The sequence below is a fragment of the Lipotes vexillifer genome, unplaced genomic scaffold (genome assembly GCF_000442215.2).
Source record: "Lipotes vexillifer unplaced genomic scaffold, Lipotes_vexillifer_v1.1 scaffold139, whole genome shotgun sequence".
NCBI classification, from domain to species: domain Eukaryota; kingdom Metazoa; phylum Chordata; class Mammalia; order Artiodactyla; family Lipotidae; genus Lipotes; species Lipotes vexillifer.
Window position 1 is genome coordinate 1,400,740 of NW_006793370.1, and position 25,552 is coordinate 1,426,291.

Consider the following 25,552-nt stretch of genomic DNA (forward strand, 5'->3'; position numbering starts at 1 on the left):
AAAAAAAAAAAAAAAAAAAAAAAAAAAAAAAGGCTCACGTGCAGAATACATAAAAAGCCATTGAAAGTCCCCAGTAAGAAAACAACACATTTTTTAAATGGGAAGCTTTTGGACAAATACTTCACCAAAGAAGATACATGGAGGAAAAACACAGAAGCCCCTCAATGTCATTGACCACCAGGGAAATGCAGATCAAAACCACAATGAGGGCTTCCCTGGTGGCGCAGTGCTTGAGAGTCCGCCTGCCGACGCAGGAGACGCGGGTTCGTGCCCCGTTTCGGGAAGATCCCACATGCCGCAGAGCGGCTGGGCCCGTGAGTAATGGCCGTTGAGCCTGCGCGTCCGGAGCCTGTGCTCCGCAAATGGGAGAGGCCACAGCAGTGAGAGGCCCGCATAACGCAAGAAAAAAAAAAAAACACAATGAGATATCAATAAATATCTATCAGAAGAATGGCTACCTAGGTACAGGTAGGTAGGTAGATGGGTAGGTAAACAGACCAACAATATCAAGTGCTGGCAAGCAAATCAACTACAATCTCACATCTCGCTGGTGGGAATACAGAATGAGACAACAGCCACTTTGGAGGAAAGCTTGGCAATTTCTGAAAAATTTACACATACACCTACCATAGGAGCCAGCCACCCTACGACTAGGTATTTACTGAGATAACAGATCAGAGGTTGACAGGGTGTGGGGGTGGGAAGAGGGCAATGGCTATAAAAGGGTACCAGAAGAATATGTGGAGGTTCTATATCTCTTCTCTACGTTGATTGGTTGGTGGTTACACAACTATTATGGGTGCATGATATTTTATGCATTAACCAAAACTAATAGAAGTGTACACAAAAAAGGGAGATTTTGCTGTATGTAAATAAGTTTTAAATGAATTTTAAAAATGCAAAAAAAAAAGCATCATACAAATATGTAATAATAAGCCTTTTCAAAAACCTTTACTAGAACAGATAACAGACTTTTCACAGAAACGTCAAATATCACCTGCAAATGTCTCTCAATTGTCAATGCGGCAAATGGTTTCGATCACCAACTTGAGGCCCTAATAAATGATCCAGACATTTTAAATTCTAACTATCTGATCTCACACTTAAACTCTATGTCACCTCAAGACACTCTGAGACTTCTGCAAGGTTGTTTGGCTTTTCAAATCCACCATTTACTGATACCTTATTATTTTCATATAAATGAAACTCCTCCTCTCTTAAGCACAATATTTCTGACGCTAACAATTCTATGCACTTCCTTTAAATAGAAATTTTTAACAATCAACTTTAACTTGGATCATCTTTTAAGTCAAAATATAGTATGTCACCAATTCAGAATTCTTATCAGCTATCCTTAGAAACTGCATAAGCCAATTTTAGAATTTCCTTTCTGTCCCCAGTTTTCTTATTTTATGCTTTGATAAACTTCCCTCAATTAAATATGGCTAACCTTAAGTCCAAGTCTTTTCTGTACAGGTTTGACATCACACCTTATACCCCTCAAAAAAAGAAAAAAAAAAATACCTTGCAAATTATAAGGAAATAGCGAAGGATGAAACTCTAAAGCAGTTTTTCTCAAAGAAGGGTGGTTTTGCCTCTGAGGGGACACTTGGCCATGTCTGAAGACACATTTGCTTGTCACTGGGTTGGAGGGAGATGGAGAGTTGGGAGGTTTGCTACTGATATCTAGTAGGTAGAGGCCAGGATTGACGCTAAACATCCTACAGCGTACAGGAAAGCCCCTACGACAGAGAATTATCCTGTCCAAAATGTCAAAAGTGCTGAGATTGAACCCACAGATGCAGAGAACAAACTAGTGGTTACCAGTGGGGAGAGAAAAGGGGGGAGGGACAATATAGGGGTAGGGGATTAAGAGGTACAAACTATTAGGTATAAAATAAGCTCCAAGGATATATTGTACAACATGGGGAATATAGCCAATAGTGTATATAATAACTATAAATGGAGTATAAACTTTAAAAATTGTGAACCATTATATTGTACACCTGTAATTTATGTAATATGATATATCAACTACATCCACTGTTCTTCAATTTAAAAAACAAAATGTGCTGAGACTGAGAAATCCTGCCCCAAAGAAATGAACCTATTCAAGAATGACATATACTAATGAAAACATGAGCACAAAATCAAAACTTGGGGTAATTTCTAGGCATTCCACTTATTCTCCTTCCAACGACTCCACAGCTACATATTTATACTACAGATTTTTCAATATCAAGGAGCAGTAACAGTACATTATCACTTGTTATACAAAGGCATAAGACTGTAGCAGTTTAAGAAATACATCAAAAGTTTGCAACAGAAAGAAATATATGTGATTTAAGGAAACAGAAAGCCATACAAAAATGAGTTGGAGTGCAAGGAAATCTTGAATCAATGACTTCCTGCATGGGAACACAGGTCTGGTTTTTAAGGTCTGGCTCAATTTAGAAAACCTAATACATTTCTGTTTATGCTAAGTCTAAAACTCCACGTGAATTTTCGATGATTCTGTGTGAAACAGTATAAAATCTGCATTTATTAGTATAAGTTTTGCACGAGAGCTTCCACTGTCCACTTAAAAAGCAAGTCACCTATCATTAATGCTCAGTTACACCAGAGTTAATGATTTAGGACAGGATATCTAATAGGTCGCAACAAAAATTAACAACAGCTAATAATTATAGATGCTAATTTGGATAAGCTCTCACTAATTAATAGAAGAATTTATCCTCGGCATTTATTTTAACCACGATCAAGCATTGCTTATTATTTTAATCGACTACATGAACCAGTTACACACGGTGCAAATGAACATCAAACTACATATATTGACACAACAAACTCTCAATCATGAGATCTGCAAAGAGTGACAATTGCTTTTGCATCATAAGACAGCTATGTACCTCATGCACAAATCAAATATAAACCAAGATGATGGTCACTTTAACATGGAAAGAGACAAGTCTTGAGGGGTCACAAGTAGCTTTTCGACACCTAAAGTTGCTACAAAAGACATACCTGCCAAAATTAATTGAAACATAATGCGAAAAAGTACAAACCACCTTATCTCTCCGAGCTCCACTCTGTATTTAATATGAAACAGCAATCTCTTTCCTCTGAAGTGTTCATGGTCACCTAAATTGGCTGAAATGTTGACACACTGATGCCAAGTTAAATGCTGCCCTTGAATCAAGTCTCTATTTCTAACTGAGAATTAATCTTGGACTTGCCCACATGAAAGGGATGGATCTCTGCCAGCTGCAGTAGCTGCAATAATCACAGGCAATAAAGGACACACCTTGTTGGCCTATGTAGTTATTTTACATTTATCTGGTGTGATATTTGGTTCAGAAACCATTTCAACCTTTTAACTTCTATTTTGACAAAAGAGTTACTGAGAAAACATTATGAGAATCTGCAAATGCTCACCCACAGGTTTCTCATAAAGCATTTTATAATCCATCAGGACACCTGAACACTGCTGCAACGTATGTGAAATTTTTATTTGTAAATAAGACCATGTCTAGCTTTGTCCAAATTGACTTTGCAACATGTGACCAGTGTATCATCTTTTTCCTATATCCAATTCATTCTGTGAAGGATTCTTCCTTACTTCCCACCATTTTAGCCAACATGTTTTAAACATAATGAAGAGTTTATGGTAAAAAGCATTAAGAAAGGGTAGACAAGGTCCCCTTTAACACATGGTGAGTTCTGGTCCTGACAACAATGGAGGAGTCCCATTCCTCCCAGGTCTTCTTTCCATAATTTAAAAACCCTAGGCATAACATGACAAACAAGTATAGGAGGACTCTTCAAGGCGGGACGAAGTCAAAAAAAAACTTAGGGACCTCAGGATTTGAGAAACAACATGGCAGTTAATCCCCTAGTATTCTTATTACTGCCCATAGACCCTAGACAGAGCATTCCAGAAGCATCTATCCTAGAACTGCCAACAGACACAGGTAAAATAAATTCCTAGATAAAGGACAGGGAAAATGGTGGCCTAAGATAAAAGGCCTTTTAGGCAATGTCTGCCCTACTTCAGCCAAACACCAATGGAAAAACCACAGAGAAACACATAAACACACAGACACTCTCTCATGGTTCTAACAGAGCCCATCAGGAGGTCAATCTTTCATCCCACCCTCGCACCCAGCAGAAGTAAGCTGCAGTACCTTGAATCCCCTACCTGGTAGAAATGACAGGGCCATTCAGAGATCTCATCTTCCATTGCCCCTGGCAAAGCAGGCAGTGTTCTAGTTCCCTGCAGGGTGGTGCTGAAAACCCAACAAAGAGCTGTTCTTCCCTTCTCCACTTGGCGAAAGCAGGCAACTCTCCAATCTAACGGTAGCAAAGAGTAAGGAACTTATTTTCCATGCCCTGCTCCATGGAAGGAGGTGGCACTCTGATCCCCTTTCAAAATAGTATTGGCAGGGTGAGAGGGGAGATGATCTGTCATCCCCACCTGACTGAAGTGGGCTGAACTCCAATTCTTCACCAGGGGATGGTAACCTCAGCCCAGCAAGGACTGAGACTCCAACTCTACCCTCCCATCTGACAAAAGGGAGACCTAATGAGGAGGTGCAGAGGCAGGGCGAGTCAGCATTCCACTCCCCCCACCGCCCCCTGCCAGGGCCTAGCAGGAGCTGACCCTTCCTACTCACCAAGCATCAGTAAGACTGAACAAGGAAAGGGAGTGTGAGCCAGGTCTGGTGAGCACTTTATCTCCCCCAATCCTTGGTGTCAGGGGAGCCCAGGTGAGAGCTGTACCTCTACACCCACTTCATGGCAATGAGCCTGAATGCAGTGTTGTGTATCAGGGCTGGTCTGTATTCTGTTTCACACCCAGCTCCCACCAAGTGAGCCTAATGGGGAGCTGAGCTGGGCCCCCATCCCAACTTGTATTAGTGAGACTGAAGGATGTGGTGTGAGGTAGGGCTAGTCAGTATTCCACTGTCCTCTTTACTTCCTTGTGAAGTGAACCCAATGGGAAGCTGAGCCTCCACTTACACCTGGCATCCATGAGGCAGAATAAGGTGACAGGAGAGGGGTTACTTGACACTCCACTGCCCCTTCCTTGGTGTCAAGGGGGACCAGCAAGAAGCTGAGCTTCCACTCACCCCACAGTCACAAAGCGGTGTGAGCCAGCAATGTGCTTCCCCCTCCTGGTGACAGTGGGGCTCAGCGGGCATATATCTGGAGAAAACCATAATTGGACAAGATACACGCACCCAAATGTTCATTGCAGCACTATTTACGATAGCCAAGACATGGACGCAACCTAAATCTCCATCGACAGAGGAATGGATAAACAAGATATGGTACATATATACAATGGAATATTACTCAGCCACAAAAAAGAATGAAGTAATGCCATTTGCAGCAACATGCATGGACCTAGAGATTATCATACTAAGTGAAGTAGGTCAGACAAAGAAAGACAAATATCATATGATATCATTTATATGTGGAATCTACAAAATGATACAAATAAACCTATTTACAAGACAGAAAAAGACTCACAGACTTCAAAAACAAACTTATGGCTACCAAAGGGGAAAGGTGGTGGGGACGGATAAATTAGGAGTTTGGAATTCACATATACACACGACTATATATGAAATAGATAATCAACAAGGACCTACTGTATAGCACGGGGAACTCTACTCAATATTCTGTAATAACCTATATGGGTAAAGAATCTGAAAATGAATAGATATATGTATAACTGAATCACTTTGCTGTACACCTGAAACTAACACAACATTGTAAATCCACTATACTCCAATATAAAATAAAAATCAAATTAAAAAAAAGAATCCATCAGCACTTGGAGATGACAGGTGGGTGGATAGGTGGCCCACTTTCACCATGGAGGTGTTGAAAATGCTAACCTTCCAACCCGTCATCTGCAACAAGGCCACCAGCGAGGTGATGGTGACAGGAACAGGTGGGAAACTGAACATATACATTCACCTGGCCATTGTGTCAGATCTCAATAGGGGGACAGCCTAATGATAAAACGAAAAGTAAACTGGAGCCAGAGTCTCATAATATAGTATTCAAAATGTCCAGGATAAAATAAAAGTCACGTCATACAAATAACCAGAAAAACTATGACTTGAATGAGAGCAGAAAATCTAGCAATACCAACACTGAGATGAATCAGACAGAAGAATTATCTGATAAGGATTTAAAAGCATAAAAATACTTCCACAAGAAATTGTGAATTCAAAGTGGATGAAGAAAGAAGAGAAAATCTCCGCAAAGTAATAGAAGTTATAATAAAAGATCCAAAGGGAATTTAAGAATTTTTTTAAACAAAACTTTGAGACAATTAAAAAACTTGCTATATGGACTCAAGAGTAAAGTTAAGATGATGGAACAGAAACTGTGAACTTGAAGGCAAATCAGTGGTATTTTCCTAAATTGAAACAAAAGAGAAAAAAATATTAAAAGAAATAAAATGAAGCGAGCCCTCAAGGATCTGTGGGGCAATAACAAAGAGACAGTATCTATATAATTAGAATCATAGAAGAGAGTGACACTGAAAATCTACTGAAAGAAATATTGTCTGAAAACACTGAAAAATGGCAAAAGACAGAAACGTACAGATTCATAAGGCTGAGCAAACTCCCAATCATAGGATAATACCAAAGAAATTCATGCCAAGGAATTCAATATTAAACTTCTGAAAACAAAGCACAAAGAGAAACTCTTGAAAGTTGCCACAGGAAAATGATGCAAAACTTATAAGGGAATATCAATTCAAATTACAACAGGTTTCTCACCTGAACGACGGAGGCCAGAAGGAGCGGCACAACGTTTTTCAAGTAATGAAAGAAATTAACTCTCAATCACAAATTTTACATTCAGCAAAAATATCCTTTGGGGAATGAAGGGAAAATCAACACATTCTCAGCTGAATGAAAACTAAGAGACTTTGTTTTCATCCAGCTCACTCTTAAAGAGGGACTAAAGAAAGTCCTTTAAACAGAAACAAAATGACAACAGAAGGTTTAGAATTTCAGGAAGAAAATACGAACATCAGAATGAGTAATATTAGGAGCAAATACATAAACTATCCTTATCATGAGTTTACTAAATAATATTTGATGGTCAAAGCAAAAACTTTAACACCATTCGATGTGGTGTTCAATGTATGGAGAGGAAACACTCAAGACAATTATACTTAAAAAGCAGTGTAGGTAAAGGGACCTAAATGGAAGTAAAGTTTCTACACTTCAACTGAAGTGACAAAACATCAATGTCAGTAGACTAAGTTAATTATATATACTGTAATACCTAAGCCACTAAGAATGTTATACAAAAAGATACACCAAAAATGTTATAAATAAAGATGGAATCCTAAAATGTGTTCAAGTAACCCACAGCAAGGTAAGAAAAGTGAAACAGAAAAACCAAAATCAGAAGAAACAGAGAACTAATGACAAAGTTGCAGACATAAGTCTATCACATCATTAAGAAGCTTAGATGTAGGGCTTCCCTGGTGGCGCAGTGGTTGAGAGTCCGCCTGCCGATGCGGGGGACACGGGTTCGTGCCCCGATCCGGGAGGGTCCCACGTGCCGCGGAGCGGCTGGACCCGTGAGCCATGGCCGCTGGGCCTGCACGTCCGGAGCCTGTGCTCTGCGACTGGAGAGGCCACAACAGTGAGAGGCCCGCGTACCACAAAAAAAAAAAAAAAAAAAAAAAAAAAAAACTTAGATGTAAACGGTCTAAATACACCAAATAAATGACAGAGATTGGCAGAGTGGATTAAAATTAGATAGATACATAGATAATTGATATATATGCAGAATATAAATAAATATATACAGAATATATATGTTTATATATATATAAAACATGCTATGCAACAGCAGAATACACATTAATTTCAAGTGCTCACAGAACGTTCACCAAGAATGTGGGACCATTTTTTAAACACTCAGCAAATTTTAAAGAACTGAAACCAAACAGTGTTTTTTCTGACCACAATGGATTCAAATTGGAAATCAATATCAGAAACATAATTTTGTTAAATCTTCAAAAGCTTGGAAACTAGACAACCTCCTTGTAATTAATGCATGAGTCAAAGATGTCTCAACAAAAATAAAAAATACATAGAACTGAATAATAATGAAAATACAACATACTAAAATGTTTGTGATACAGCTAAAGCAGTACAAAGAGGAATATTTACAACACTAAATTAAACATTAAATTAACTTACACACTAAATCACAGCACTAAACCTACTGCTTGCTTTTAAGAAGAGAAAAGGTCTGGAAATATCAATCTAAGTTCTTGCCTCAAGAAACCCCAGAAAGAGAGCAAAATAAGCACAAATCAAGCAGACAGAAGGAAATAATAAATATAAAAGCAGAAATCAATGAAACTGAGGATAGCTAAACAACAGAGAAAAATCAAGGAAAAATGTGGTTTTTCAAAAATATCAATTAAATTATAAACTTCTGGCAAGACAATTATAAGAGAGAAGACACAAATAATATCAATAATGAAGCAGGTGATATCACTTTAGCTCCTATAGCCAGTAAAATGATAATAAGGGGTAATAAAAGATAAGATGAATAATATTACAGTCACAAATTCAACATCTTAGAAGAAACAGACTATCTGAAAACCACAAACTACCTAAAATCAACCAAGATAAAATAGACAATCTGAATTAAAGAAATTCAATTTAATTAAAAACCTTCAAATATGAGATCTCCAAACAGCTTCACTAAGCCTGGAGATGCCTACCAAACATTTAGGGAAGAATTAACACTAATTTTACATAATCTATTTCAGAAGACAGAAGAGGAGGGAACACTTCCCAACTCATTTTATGAGGATAGCATTAACCTAATACCAAAAGATAGTACGAGAAAGGAAAATTATGGATCAATACAGCTCATGAACATAGATGGAAAATTCCTCAGAGGAATACTAGTAAATCAAATCAAGCAGCATATAAAAGGAATCATCATGACCAAGTCGAATTTATTCCAGGTATGTAAAGTTGGTTAAACATTTGAAAATCAATCAGTGTAACCAACCAGATAAACAGGCTAAAGAAGAAAAATCACATCAATTGATGTAAAAACGGACTTTAACAAAATCCAACACTCATTATGATGAAAATTTTTAGTAAATGAGCAATAAAGGGAAATCTTCTCAACGTGATGAAGAGCATCTACAGCTAACGTTATACTTATTCGTGAAAAACTGAATGTTTTCTCCCTAAGATCAGAAACAAAGCAAAGGTGCTTGTTATTACCACTCTTATTCAACACAGTATTAGAAATTCTAGCTATTGCAACAAAGAAATAAAAATCACACAGACTGGAAAGAAAGAAACTGCTCCTAACTGCAGGCAACATGATTGCCTATGTAGAAAATCCCCACAAATTACAAAGGAAATTTCAGAGTAAGTTAGTTCAGCAAGGTTTTTAAATATAGGATCAAGCCCCCCCCAGATCAGTAACATTTTCTGTATTGTAACAAAAAATATGTGGGAACTGAAATTTAAAACCTATAACCAATTTCAGTCACTCCAAAGAAAATTTAACACTTCTGAATAAACTTAGCAAAACATGCACAGGATCTGTATGCTGAAAATTACAAAATACCAATAAAAGAAATCAAAGATCTAAGTTGTTCATGTACTGGAAGGTTCAGCATAGTAAAAGATACCAATTCTCCCCAAGCTGATCTAGAGATGCAATGAAATTCCTAAGAAGATCCCAACAGGACATTTGGTAGACACAGGTAAATTTATTCCAAAATTTATATGGACAGGCACAGGCCCTGAAATATATTAAAAATATGAAATCTGTGGTGAAGTAAGGAACAAGTTGGGTGTGTTTATAAAAGGGAAATTTGGGGCAGCCTTACGGTAATAGAACTGCTCTTTATCTTGACTATGATGGAGCCACAAATCTACATATGTGATAAAACTGTATAGAACTACACACGCAAACAAGTCCAGAAAAATGGAAAGCCTAAATAAAGTGGGTGGATTGTATCAATGTCAGTATCCTGGTTGTGATATTATACTATAGTTTTGCAAGATGTTACCCTTGGGTAAGCGATACTTGGGATCTCTCAGTATTATTTCTCACAAATGTTTGCAAGTTGACAATTATCTCAGAAAAAGTTAATTAAAAATAAACAAAGACGCACTATCTACACTGGACCTCTCCAAGTTCAGTGCTCCCCAGCTTTCAAAATTTCTTGGGTCTCACTTCTCTTTAATATTTATAATAGCCTCTTCCCACAAACTTTGAGATGTTCTGCCTGAGACTGCTACAGGTATTCTAAGGGATTAAATAATAATGGTCACCATTTGTCCCAATGTGTATTCCCACAGAATTCATCTAATTTCCAGTTTACTGCTACCTCTCATTCAACCCAGACATTGAACCCAACTCTTTTATATAAATTCCCTAAGGTACCAAACCCCTCAAAATAGCTACCTGTAATCGATTTTGGCCAAATAACTACAATAACACAATGGATTTGCATCCCAGAAAACAACAAACTTAACATTACATACTGTACATCCGTAATCTAAACTTCCTTGGTCAACCCCACTACAGTGAAAGTGGCATGAGCTGAGTCTCCACTTCTGGCCCTTCGTCTCTGGCTCTCTTCTCCTTCCCGACCCCCAGCTGGAATGCCTTCTGTCCTTTCCCTGCCCTTTACTTCTTCCTTTCTTTCTTTTCTCCCTAGACTGAGAACCATGAACACAAATCATAAACAAGGGAATCCAACTAGTTTTCTACTTCTAGAATATACAATGTTTTTCAGGGATTATCTCATGTAATCTTTAGAAAGCAGAATGACTGCTTTTCCTGACATGAATACTTACAAAAAATATATATTGACATACATACGCACAGAGATATATATATATATATTATATATATAAAAATATCATTTTTTCTCTGCTGTAATTAAATAATCGGAAGATTAACAAATCTATTAAAGCCTTTCCATTCTTGGAAAAGTTTTTATAATTTGTTTTATTTTAACTGTTCTTTCTTTGGCTTAGAGATATCTAAACTGGTATCTTGAACATATGCTCTTATTATGCATCCAGAACAATACAGCTGCTTGGAATATTTTTGAACGTTGCATTTGAGAGAGAGAAAAACCAAGGGGAAATATATGGGAAAAATAAAACTATTCAAGGTCATGTTTAAATAAAGTCATATTCTCTCTTCCATTACCAAGCGATACATACCATAGGCCAAATTCTGCCCTAGGTTATATGAGCGCTCTTCTTTTTGACTTTAGTGGGAATTGTTCACGTATAACTGAAGGCTTCAGTTAGCCCTGTGGGCACAAAAATGCCTACCCTCAAAAGAAGCAAAAATTATCTGTCTTATTTGGCTTTTAGATGAAAGTGATATAATATAAATGACAATTCCATTAGATAATATAGGTTTTAAAAAGCACTACCATCAAATTTTAACCATTACAAATTTGAGAGAATTACCATAGTGGCATTTGCAAGACCAGAGATTGTTGAAACAAATAAGACATTGGAAAGTACTTTTCTTTTTATCGCAATTTTCAATTTTAGTAGTGTATGGAATAACTGTGCACTATAATATTTGTATAAATTTTCCTTTTGTATATATTGTACATTTTCTAGCTATTGGCTGAGAATCAACCATTTTCTAGCAGGAAAAAAATTGCTAAATTCTTCAAATATCAGTTTCTAAGTTTAAATGCTAATTTATCCATAGCTTGCTTTAGATTTTGATTAGAGGTTTTTCCAGAGGTAAGGTCTTATCGAACTTAAATTTTTGCTATGAAATATTAGACTGATGACATTCAAACCTGTGAAGGGTGAACACACTACAATGAGAGGTGTGTTCATGTTTTTGCATACATCAGCTAGACAGACCTTTTCTTTTGGGGGGTGTGTGTGTGTGTGTGTGTGTGTGTGTATATATATGTATGTATGTATGTATATATATAGTATATATACTAATGGAGAATAATAGTTACGAAATAGATTGGATTAGGAGCAGGTGAAAAAAACCTGGGCTGTCTGTCAGAGGGAGAAACGAAAACAAAAGACTTCATAGCTCTGTGTAAAACTCTAAGCCACATTTTCCAGCCTTTTTCATTTAACACATGATACATTTCTTCCTGAGAAACTCAGACCCCCTGAGGCTCACTAACGTCTTTTGCTATTTTCATCTTCCAGGCACTGCTCTCACCTATTTCTGGTTTGTAGAACTTCTTCCTTCGTCCTCTTCACCTTAAAAGCCTATTTTTCCTTCAAGAGTTAACTCAGATCCTACCTCCTTTATGCATCTTTCCTGACATACCTGAATTGGGATGAGTCGCTTCCTCTCTTAAATTCTGATTATTTAATTTTGTTATACACTTTGTAATGCATCGAGGTAGGAAGGAGGACAATAAATAATACTTGGGCCCCACCCCAGACCCATGAAGACACAACGGAGTCTGGGCATCTGAATATTTCTGAAAGTTTGTCAGTGATGCTAATGATCTCTAGAGTTGAGAGTTACTGCTCTGAGCTGCAGTCTAGCTTGTAAGTACTCAATATCAAACTTCTGACTCTCTTCCAGTAGTTCTCCTTGGGCAAATGAAACCATTAGTCATACAATCATCCAAGCCAGAAATCTGGGATTTATCATCTCCCTCTACCTTAACCTCTACTTTCCTTCCATCAACAAGCCCTTTGATTTTAATTCCTAAATAGCTTTCAAAGCTGACCACTTCTCTGTGTATCTGCTATTGCCATCATGGTTCAAGGTATCTCACTTGGGCTCGAAGAGTAACCTAACAACACTTTTTTCTTGTCCTCACGCAAACTATTCTCCTTCAGTGCAACCAACATGGTCCTTCTGAAAAGATAATCTCAGGCCATACATTTTCCTTACTTCCCCCCACTTCTTCCCTCATCCCCTGTTCACTGCATAAAGCATCTCAGTAGAGTTCTCTTGAAAACACTTTAACACGGCCAACAGTGATCTTTAAAACACAGCATCTTCCAATGGCTCTGGCTACATTTCACATGCTGCTCCACTTTGGCTGCTACACTCCACCTCCACTGGCCTTTCAGTATCTCATATGCAACAAAGTCCCTTTTACAAAAGGGCATTTGCACTATTTGCTATGCACGGATGAAATGTTCTCCGTCCCCCCACGAAACACAGATTGAAGTCCTAACCCCCCATGTCTGTGACTATGACCTTATTTGGAAACAGAGTCTTCGTGGATATAATCAAGTTAAGGTGAAGTCATACTGATTAGTTGGATCCTAACCCAGTATAACTGGTGTCCTTACAGAAAGAGGAGACACTGACACACACACACACACAGGGGAGGAGGTGGCCATGTGATATCGGAGGCAGAGATGAGGCTGATGCATCTAAAAACTCAGGATTTCTGGCAAACACCAGAAGCTAGAAGAAGCAAGTGAGGCTACTCCTCTATAAGTTTTAGAAAGAGCATGGTTTTGCAGATACCTTAATTTCAGACTTCTGGCCTCCAGAACTGGGAGAGAATACATTTTTGTTATTTTAAGCTCCTCAGTTGGTGATTTTTTAGGGGAGGCCTAGCAAACTAATACTCATATCTAATACAATTTCTTCAAAGTAAGCTTTCCTTGACTTCAGAGATTTGATCAAATTGTCCTTCAGATGATCCCACAGAACATATCACAGTTATAATTCGGTTTTCCTTGGTGTGATTGTCTGTCTTTTCCTTCTAATAGACTGTAAGCTCCACTACAGCAGACTATAAAGTACTTTATCAGACATTATTTTCTTTACATGTCATTTACAGTAGAAGCTAAATAGGCTGGGTTTATCTTTGTTCCCAATTGTCACAGGTATCTATCATTTCAAGGAGCTACATAATTTTCCTAGGGTTGTACAAATTTTAAGTAAAATATCAAGAATTAAACATTGCCTTTTGGCTAAATATTATAGTTTAAAGTCTGCTAAATATTATAGTTTAAAGTCTCATGCAAAAATGTACAGAGAATAATTTTTACTTTTTTTACTTGGAGGGTTTTATCTTTCTCCATAATCAAGTGGGAAGAATTCCCTTATTTTTACGGTATCCTTGCAAAAGGCTTGGTTCTGTAATGCCATGGATCAGGTGATCAGGGTGGGTTAAGTGGATTATTCTCTCTTTAATCCACTGTAGTCTTTCCTGACTGTCATAAACCAAAAAGATATTGAGCAGAACTGTATATAAAATTATATTCTGTTATGTATTTAAGGCACCTGTATCACTGAGAGATATAATTGTAAACTATATTGATTTGAATTATTTGTACACATCATGTAAACATGTGAAGCATTACAAATATGTACAAATGTATGAACATTCATTTATATTTTATTTACTTTACAAATATGTCTTGTTTCAGTTCTTGGTTTTTGTCAGGGGGAGTTCAGAGAACTTTGACAATTAACTATTTCTTCTGTCTTCACAGTGACCTAAGTTCACAGCAATTTATTACTTTTTTAGGTAAAGGTCAGAGAAAACTGAGACTGTAAATTCCAGCAGATAATTTAACCTCTCTAAGGCTCCTTTTTAAATCCAGTACACCTAGTCAGTGCTCAATAATCACAGCTGTTATTATTATCATCATTTTCAGCTGATTACTCTGAAAAGCTTTGTTAAATTCTATTGATCTTGACTTCATTTTGAATAACAAACTATTCCCCCAACTTGGGTGATATTCAGTCGGCTAGCTACAAACAGAAGGCTTTCATATACATGTAAACAGTTACAGTTTAAAGCAATGAAAATTATTAAAGGAACGATATGGATTGAGATTCTCTTGTGGTGGGAGTCGAGGTGACGCTCCCAGGAGAATCCCAGTTCACAGAGCTTCCTGAAATGAATGAGGAAGCTTCCATAAGGCTGCGAGGACGTTTTATGTTCCCTCAATCAATAGAGACATGGCAATACCTTTATAAAGTGTGCACATGGGCATACACTCCAGAGATTCATTGGGAGAGTTGGTTTATCTATTCTAACAAATGTTGGTTAAATTGCATTTTCTTTTTCTCCAGAACCATCAATAGTTTCCCTTTTTCAGATTGAATACATAAATCAAAGAACATTTTTCATGAACAAACTATGATTATGAAACTCCTATTCTTCATCTGTTGATCCCTAAAACTTTATTTACCCATGCATTTTTTTCCTTCACTGTATCAGATTAGAACTGCTCTTTTTCACTTTATTGTAGCTAGGACCATCTGTGGCTCTTGACTTGTCAGTGTATCGAGGAGCCCTCAAAAGAGCATAGATGATGTGAAAAACCCCACTGCTAAACTATTTCTTGCGTCCATACTTACAGTATTTTATCAGCTTCTAATTATAGTACATAATTGTTTGACTGCATTTTAGCATAATTACTAATGGGTTACTATACTAATGATTCTTTGATGCTATTTGTCCTATAAAATGTGTAGAACTACTTAAGGGAAAACAGTTTTCAGAGTTTCATAAAACTCTGAGGTTTTACTTTTAAATGATGTGCAACTAAATGTCAATATACTGCCAAGTTGTACTACCCACAAGCCCTAACAAACTGAAGTAAAATCCTTTTACATATTTCAAAGCTTGTTTTTAAAAAAAGAAAATCCGAAGAGGTCTCTTAAAATAACTATAACATGTGCTGATTCAATATGAAAACTAAGCTTTAAAAAAAATCTGCTAATGTTATCAGTGTTCCCCATTCGATAATAAAAAGTCTGAATTGATTTTTTTCCAGTTTTAGTACAAAATATATGACATAACGAATTTCAGCTTGATATAATTTGAAATAGCCAATATATTAAACTCCAAAGTGAAATTTAAATTGGCAATCATGTCAGGTTCAAGTCCCTGAATGAATATTAATTTAAAAACTAATCATTTTCCAACAGGTTGAAGCTTCGAAATGCTAGTTCTTGAATAAGAGCTGTTAGATCCATTACTATAACATCAGGCATTTTTTGTTTAGGAAACTAGACCTCCAACATTTGGTATGTCTGGCTCTTCCTAGCATCATTTTTTTGCCCAGGGAGTTAATTACTTAAAACTCATTTCTTTTTCTGGATTTGGTAAATTAGAATTCTGATTTTACTGATGGAAAGCTGATACTGAGTGAACTGTCTGAGGTAAGGTGTAAGGTCAGATCGGTTAATTAATTTTATGTCACTGTGTCCTTCTAAGTTAAATTCTGAGCCAACTCCAGGAGTAAAGATGTTTTATTTTTATATACACACGTGCACATACCATGTAAATTCATTGATTGTGGCCATATTGGAGGATGAGTAAAAATATATGCATACACATTAACTACAGACTTGCAATTTTAAACTTGACTAAGCCAGATTATCAAGTGTGTGTTCTAGCCTATGCCCAGCATTATGAAGTCCCTAACCTCAAAATCAAACAGATTTTGGATGCACTATATTATAAGGCAACAGAGGATAAGTTACATTTCATATTAAAATATGTTCCTTTCAGTTAAATAGTGAAAGAGTTACAAGCTGCATTTGTCCATATCTTGGCTATGAAACCTACCAAAAAAATGTTTCTGTGTAAATACCAGAGAGCAGGGGGAAGCAGAAAAAAGCACAAACCTGATCGTCAGTTGAGGACGAAGCTCTGCCACTTACCATCTCTGTCTAGACAACCCTACACAACTTAGAAGCTTTCCATACTTTCAAAGTCACTTTTTAACGTAGAATTCCAGGAAGTCTGGTTTCGTTCATCTAGTCCTATCCTCTTACTACATAATTAAGAAAACTGAGTCAAGCGTATTTGTTAAAACTACTGAGTAGCATTACCTGAGTCAGATTTCTCTACACCTCATCTCTTATCCTTCCCACTGCTTTTTGTATTAACTTCCAAGGAATGAGCACATTCTTTATTAAACATCTATGAGTTATTATAAATACTGTAATATCTCAAATGTATTCAGACTTGTTTCCAGTTTAAAGGAAACCTATGCAGAACCCCAATTTAAATAATTGCTCTTTAATTTTTATTTGAATGAATCCAGGTCTCCGTAATGCTGGGTACCCCCAAATCTATTAATAAATGCCAGATGAATAAATAAGCGATCTGTATGGCTTTTCTGATGATTGAGGACTGTTTCATTCTGTAGTTTTAACGTAAAATGTAGAATGGAGGGGGGGAACTTATGTAAAAGTAAATAAATAAAAGAAGAATACAAATTGGATAGGACAAATTTTCTCTTGATAGTCAGTTATGAAATAAAGCAGTCTCATTAAATCATAAGTACTTTAACCTTTTCTTGAAAGAAGGGGAAGATTTAAAGATTTATAAAGAAATTTTGCCTAGACTAGGAAGTGACTCATATTTGACATGTATTGAAATGATAATGCTGATTCCAATAGGCACTCTAAGAGCATTTGACTCCCAGGGGAGTAATTCAGTCATGGTTACCTCTTCACATTTGGAATTTTAAACTTTCTTTGTAAAGCTTTTAATGTACTACTGCCTGCCAAAACATGGCACATTTTCACGGATAAGGCAAAATAAAGGCAAGTAAAAAGCATTTTTTTCATCAGCGTTGATATAAAAATATGCGACAAATATAGCTATTCAACATCGTTTGAAGATTCCATTTCTTCAGTCTTCGGTGTGTTTTTTTGTTTGTTTTGTTTGTTTGTTTGTTTGTTTTGGCCACACGGCGGCATGCGGGATCTTAGTTCCCCAACAAGGGCTCAAATCTGCGTCCCCTGCAGTGGAAGCACAGAGTCTTAACCGTTGGACCGCCAGGGAAGCCCCTCTGCAGTGGTTTCTATTTCCATTTTTTATATGGAAACGTCATAACACAATTCTGTTGGTCTGGTCAGTGGGTGGAATGGACAAGATATAGAACAAATTAGTCCCCTATCTGCTAACTACTGAACAAATGAGAGGCAAGCATGACACACTGAATCCATCATATGCTATAGATGTCAGACGTGACCCATCTTTTTGTAGGTCCTTTCAACCCTGGTGGCATGGAAACCTCTGCGTCCTGACAACCAAATTTTCTAAACTCATAACCTAATGAAAAGCAGAGTGGGGAGGGGGAAGGGTAAGCTGTGACAAAGCGAGAGAGAGGCATGGACATACATACACTACCAAACGTAAGGTAGATAGCTAGTGGGAAGCAGCCGCATAGCACAGGGAGAACAGCTCGGTGCTTTGTGACCACCTGGAGGGGTGGGATAGGGAGGGTGGGAGGGAGATGCAAGAGGGAGGAGATATGGGGATATAGGTATATGTATAGCTGATTCACTTTGTTATAAAGCAAAAACTAACACACCATTGTAAAGCAATTATACTCCAATAAAGATTAAAAAAAAAAAAAAGAAAAGCAGAGTAGGTAAGTCTAACATGATGACTGAATATCACTGTGTCAATACCATCCTATGGAAATCAATCATTGCTAATTCTCTGCATTTCTATTTTAAATGTTCTTCCTAAGGCTTTTAATGCATTGCAGTGCACACACATGGCAGAATTTCATACTACCAGGCCAAACAAAGGTATGTTTCAAGTGTATTTTCACCCTCAATAACGGTAGCTATGCTGAAAGAGACTTTAAAATCCAAATAACAATTTTCAAGACCTTCTAAGTGGGATAGGCTGGAACCTGGGACACTTTGCTGCTGTGTTTACACCTGGACAAATGCTTCCTGGGGCAACAAAATATAAAGAAAGAAACTATAAGGGACTAAAAATAACTGCATACATGTCCAGTTGGGGCAAATTATGGACAAGATACAGAAAGACAAAAAAAAACAACTGCCACTTCTGAAGAGCCAGAGCAAAAGCAGGGTACTGCACAATGCCCGCTGCACACAGCGCCACCAAAGGGGTGGGCAGAACACCTAAGCCACCACTCTGGCCCAACCCCTGGACACACCTCTACCCTCACCCCCATATAAGGGATCAGCTCGACCCCCCCCTTCAGGGAGCGAGCAAGGGAATCTCTTACTTGCTTTTGCTCCCCGCGGCTGCAGCAGGGGCCCCAGTAAAGCCTTGCCTGAATCTCTTGTCTGGCCTCTTATCAATTTCTATTGATTAAGGAGGCCAAGAACTCTGGTAAGTAACATAAGGAAGTCTACCTGCTTCAGGGTGAGGGAAAAAATGTGAGAAATCAAAGATTATTAAGAAAAGCAGAGTAGGTAAGTCTAACATGATGACTGAATATCACTGTGTCAATACCATCCTATGGAAATCAATCATTGCTAATTCTCTGCATTTCTATTTTAAATGTTCTTCCTAAGGCTTTTAATGCATTGCAGTGCACACACATGGCAGAATTTCATACTACCAGGCCAAACAAAGGTATGTTTCAAGTGTATTTTCACCCTCAATAACGGTAGCTATGCTGAAAGAGACTTTAAAATCCAAATAACAATTTTCAAGACCTTCTAAGTGGGATAGGCTGGAACCTGGGACACTTTGCTGCTGTGTTTACACCTGGACAAATGCTTCCTGGGGCAACAAAATATAAAGAAAGAAACTATAAGGGACTAAAAATAACTGCATACATGTCCAGTTGGGGCAAATTATGGACAAGATACAGAAAGACAAAAAAAAACAACTGCCACTTCTGAAGAGCCAGAGCAAAAGCAGGGTACTGCACAATGCCCGCTGCACACAGCGCCACCAAAGGGGTGGGCAGAACACCTAAGCCACCACTCTGGCCCAACCCCTGGACACACCTCTACCCTCACCCCCATATAAGGGATCAGCTCGACCCCCCCCTTCAGGGAGCGAGCAAGGGAATCTCTTACTTGCTTTTGCTCCCCGCGGCTGCAGCAGGGGCCCCAGTAAAGCCTTGCCTGAATCTCTTGTCTGGCCTCTTATCAATTTCTATTGATTAAGGAGGCCAAGAACTCTGGTAAGTAACATAAGGAAGTCTACCTGCTTCAGGGTGAGGGAAAAAATGTGAGAAATCAAAGATTATTTTCATAAAGTGCACGAGGGTACAAATGTCCTCTAGGGTAAATGGGGTTTGCATGGACCACATCAGAGCACACCTATGAGAGCATATACTGAAAACTACAGTACACAGTACCTCTGGTATAAAAGGCAAGGGTGACGCTGCACTGGACCATTCCAGAGCCCTAAAGAAACCAAAGAATAAACTGTCTCCATTCCTGACAACCATAAAATACCAACCATCTCACAGTTATCTCAGTCTTTAGCAGCTTCTAAGGCGAATACAAACTGTGGGTGACAACTAAAGTAATAATATAACACCTTTTGAGTGTCTGATGTGTGAAGTTCATCAGTTCTAAGGTCAACATTTTAACACAACAGCCGAACTGTATTCATATCATCAGATGCTATCCACCAAAAACCTCTGTAAAAACCAGGCAGGGGTCTTAATACTGCCAAGACTAGTAAAATTAGAACTAGACTGCAAAAGAGCCCTGCCACATTTCTGAACAAAATAAAATACACCAAGCAAATAAAACAAACATTTCCTGAGGATATTACCCCAAATGGGATCGCCCTAACCTTCTGTGGGCATTTTCACAGTAATTTTGAGGGGAAAATTCTGGTATATCAAGAGATACATCATTAGGTCATTTAAATATTGTTTTTCTTTAGTTGTCATTTACACATAGTTGAAATCTAAAAGGTAGCGCTTCAAATCTGATGGGAAGATGCCATTTAACGGAAAGAAAGGAAGATGGATCCCTGTGTTTAAACAAATGCTAAATATTTTTTATTTTACTCACCTGCACACTAAGATGAATCCATTTCTTCACAAGAATTCTCCCCAGCGTCATTACTTTTATTGGAGGCTGCAAACCATTTACTGTGCGGTAATAAAACATGGTCTCTTTCTCAGATATTGTAAGTTTGAACACAATCTGCCCATCCGCTGTCTTTTCTATAACACACCTTGGGAAGCAACCAGAAAAGAGAAAAGGTCAGCCTCCAACCAAAAGAGAAGCTAAGCCATCATCCAGTGATGGTGTAACTGACCCCAAACTCCACTCAAAGGGTCACAGTGAATAAGCACCTGAATGTTATCATATTCAGGGAAAGCTTTCTCTCAATTAAGAAGCCCTTTTATTTCAATAAAAAATAGAATTCTTATTTACAATATATTCCCCCAGAACCTCCACTCCCTTTATTGGAGATTCATGATGGGAGCTAAGGTGGTCGAATCATCCTGCAAAACCAACGTTTAGCCTATTGGATCATTAGTTCCTCTGCTATTTCTTTTATAGGAAGCGGCACAATACACCACATCCGGCTTGGGTATTGAGTCACCAGCACAAATCTTCTTTCTTTTCTTTTCTTTTATAATGTAAAGAGAGGTTAGTGTCCATAGAAGGCTCTAAACCGCTAACCCTGAGGTCAGAATCGCTCTATTTAATTCTCATGATGAAATGGAGAATGGACAACTATAGCCTTTACTTCCCTCATCATCAACCAGCCAGAAGCCAAAGCCAGTGCCTGTAGCTCGCCATGACCACACGGCCCAACTGAGGCACTGAGATCATGGTAATGATCCTGGATGAAAGGTCACCCAATCTTCTAAGAGTACAGTGAAATATTTTGATAAAATAGAAGAATTTTCAGAAAAATTTTAGATCTGTGTAGGGCCAGTTATCAAATTATTTTCTTTTAAATCACTTCTATCCTGATCACAATGGCACTCCTTTCCCATCCCTTTAAATAGACATTTTTATTTTTTATGTCTTCTAATTTCTCTACTGATTTATGTTTAATATATTTTATTTTATACTAATTATATCATTGCATGTGCCTAGCCACTCTGTACCCACTGAGCAGAAACAGATATGAACTTAAGCAACCCTTTCCTATTACATTTCAAACTAGCAACTCAACTTTTTAGCAGATGAGAGAAGAGCCCCCTGAGTAGATTACTCCCCAAAATCTGCTATTTAAAGAGAAATACCATGGACAGTAGCCATCGACATCCCCCCCAGATAACTAGCTATTAAAGATGCGCATCAGCCTGCATCTCACAGACAAGAACTCAAGAAGGCGGTACATCCCAGGCAGGAGAATTTTATCAAGTCCTAGAGGAGTCTGGGTTCCTTTCTTCACCTGGTTGCCTCCTACTCAGCATCTCCAGGATAATGCCTGATCCTAGAATCCTCCCTGCTCAAGGTTCATAAGAGGCCTTCCCTTGAGCTCACTTATTGTGCTGCCTTGGTAACAACACCCATCCATCCGTCTTCCCATTCGATCATGAGTTTTCTGACAATAGCACCATAGCCTGGTTTATAGTAGAGCCTCAAAAAAATGAGTCAGTGATCTGAGTAGGAAGAATCGAAAAGGCAAAGGTAAGACTGGGCAAACCAAGAATTATTGCTAAAGGTGCTTTTAAAACTTTCCTTAAAGGGCACATTTTTTCACAAATCATTCCTTCTCATTTGCATTTATTCTTTCTGAGAATTGAGAGGTAATATGACTGGAGAACACTTAACAGTCACTATTTCACTGTCACTTTTTTACTCTATTTGTACATATATTTGGTGATAAAGTTATGAGACCACATATATATATTTTATATTAGGCAAATAGGTTTAGTTGACATATAAAGTGGAAATACGATTTTATGGAAATTCTATTGTGATTGTTTTTAACCCTATGGAAATTCTATTGTGATTTTTTTTTCTTTAACCCTTTGGTAGGTGAATATTTCTAAGTCACTGGAATGAAAGAGTTTCTCTCTATTCCCTGTCTCTAGGTCTTAAACAATCTAAGAAGAGTTTGCCTCTGTTCATTTCTCTTGAGTTAAATCTACAAGTTATAATTTGACCATTACTCAAGGATGTATTTGCCACATGTAGGCTTATTTCCCCAAGCTTACTGAAAATGCATTTCTTAATATGTTATTGATTATCTTCCTTGCTATTTTGTTTGCTTGTAAACATACTAGCTTGGGTAGATAATGAATGTGAGACGAAGGCAGGTAGCAAAATATTTAGGAACTGGATTTATTTTGCTCCTGAATAAACAATAATTGGATAATCCATGTTTTGTTTGTTTTACTTATCTAGTACAAACACCCCGAAATTCCCCCAATTCCCACAGGTATTTCAGTTTTGAGAATGGAAACGACCTTGATGCATGGAACTCTCAAAACCATATACCATGTGCTACTGCCTCTATAAATACTCCTCTGTCTTATTTATACAAAATGATACCAATGGAAGATGAATTTGGTAGACATATCCCTTGTAAAAAGCTTGGAAAAAATATTTCATCCTAGCCATATTTGTCAAGAGACAATTTTTTAAAATTCTTTGCACGTTAGTTACATAAACTAAGTAGGCTGGATTTACTGACATTTCAAACAGTAAGAAAACAGGGTTTTCTTTCAGGGCACATACAGAAATAGGGGTAACGGTTTGTGACGATTTTCACTCCAAATAAAACATAATGAAAATATGCCAACTTTCACTTGGCACATTAAAACTAAACACCAAAGATATTTAAGTCATATTTGCTTATGAAATTGAAAGACTTTTCTGGTTTGTTTCATGAGTTTTTAGATATTTGGCCAACATCCTCATACAAAGAAAACTTCACAAGGAGAAGAGGCAAGAGCCCCACAGGAAGACGAAAGATAAGCAAAATATGCCTCAAAACTGTCCTACTCATTCCAGTTTCCAGATTGCTTCTAAACACTTAGGGGAAACATTAGATACCAGCTTCAGAAACTATTACAGAATGAAAATCAGGTGATTATAGAAAATAACCAAAAATGTTAAGGAAGCCCCCCTCCGAACTCACTGAAGGCATCTCTACTGGGATGAATGGCATGAATGCTTTTGGGAATCTTTTATGCTTCTCTATATATTTCCTAACAGATGAAAACGCCAGGAAGCGAAGGGCCAAAAGCGACCTCTTTGCAGAGATAGAGTGTCATTCATTTATTCAACTCATTATTGAGCATCTTCCAAGATGAGTTAAACAAACATCTCTTCCTGGGAAAATAAGGATGCAGACAACACAGTCCTAAGCCCTCAGAGAACTATATGCCTAACGAAAATTGTATACTCTAGTAAGGGCAGGTTGTTTATACAAACCTGGACCAAAACTTTGAAAATATCCATTATTTGTATTACTAGTACCCATGACTTAAAACTCACACTGAGTCTGGTTGAGCCTCTGAAAACTAAGACCAAAAGTTTAGCTAAACTGCTGGGGGGAAAAAAAAAAAAAGAGCCAGGTGTAAACATGTCTGCCTGCCATGAAATTATTTTAACACCCTCTTCTTTGAGGGTTTACTTCATCCATGGAAAGGAGAAAAATACTTTGAATGTAGGAAAAATTATTTGGAATATAAAGTTGACCAGGAGAGCCTACTATAGGAGTAGGTCTTCAGCTGCATCAATTCCAAAGTGCCTTCATTTCTAGGTTGGAATTCAAGTTGCAATACCCTTGGCTCTTACTGATTTTGCAGGACCCTAGGAAAGCTTACACTCCCTCTGCTACTTACATTACACCTTCTTGCTCGGGTTTCAACCACACAGCTAGAGTAAATGACGCCGCCAGCCTGGCAGCAGCAGGAGAGGCAAAGCAACTCTGGTGATTTCCAAAAATGAAACTTGCAGAATGGCCGCGGGCATCGGGACTCGGGTCACGCCCGTCTACGGTGATGCAGCCCCTGAGGCCTGCTGAGAAGAGGTCAGTGTAGGTGGGGGGTGACGATCGGTAAGGACAATCCTGAATGCAGAACCGCTGGGGACAGACCCGAAGGCCTTCAGCTGCGGCAGAGCTCTGACAGAAGGTGCTTCGGGCTGGGAGTCCACACGTCGCTCGGGTTGGCACCACCGAAACCTTCTTGAAAGCTGCCACGTTCTCCAGCCTTGGGAAAAGGCCCTGCGAGTCAGCCCACGATATGGAAGCAAAATAGGTAAAGAGCCACGTTTTAGGGGTGGGAAACAAGAAGCCGAAGCCCAAAGAAAGAGCCAGGCAATTCATGTTTACGCAAAAGCATTCTCCTTCCAATCAAGCGTTTCTAAATAAATAATAAGGCCGACGGCGCTGGCCAGCGACTCTTTAACACGGGGTGCTTTAAATAACATTGAGATAAATCCACTTTCGGCAAACCGCAGATGCCTTTTCACACTGGGGTAACACCGGAGGCCTCCTTAGTGATGGCGAAGACATGAGTAGCAGCTGGTGTCTGGGAATCAAAAGCAGACAGTCAAGGAAGAGCTGTTACATCTTTAAAACTTTCGGTGCATTCTAAGCATGGGGATTCTGAGTCCCCGGGAAACATTATTAAACTTCTTAAAAACATCTTGAAGTACACTCTCTAGAGTAAAACACTCACTCGTTTGCTAACTTATCTTCATCGGGCAAATTAAGCACTCGAAAAGTCCACAGGACAACCAGTTTGACGTATACATATATGCACATACTTTTATTAATATATTTCCCCACACAGTAATTTCAGATTGCTACTGCACCCCAGGGAATTAGCACTATCTACTCTCCGTCACAAGGTAA

The 25,552-nt window shown here is 38.1% G+C and overlaps 1 protein-coding gene across 1 annotated transcript in view; it reads right to left on the minus strand.

Annotated features, from left to right (window-relative positions):
- Positions 1-25,021, minus strand: part of USH2A (usherin) — a 773,469-nt gene extending 748,448 nt beyond the window's left edge. The window contains exons 1-2 of the mRNA XM_007466317.1: positions 24,537-25,021; positions 20,788-20,953 (exon numbers count right to left, since the gene is read on the minus strand). Of these exons, the coding sequence (XP_007466379.1) occupies positions 20,788-20,953; positions 24,537-25,021 (651 nt within the window). The remainder of the gene's footprint in view (positions 1-20,787; positions 20,954-24,536) is intronic.
- Positions 25,022-25,552: the final 531 nt, after the last annotated feature.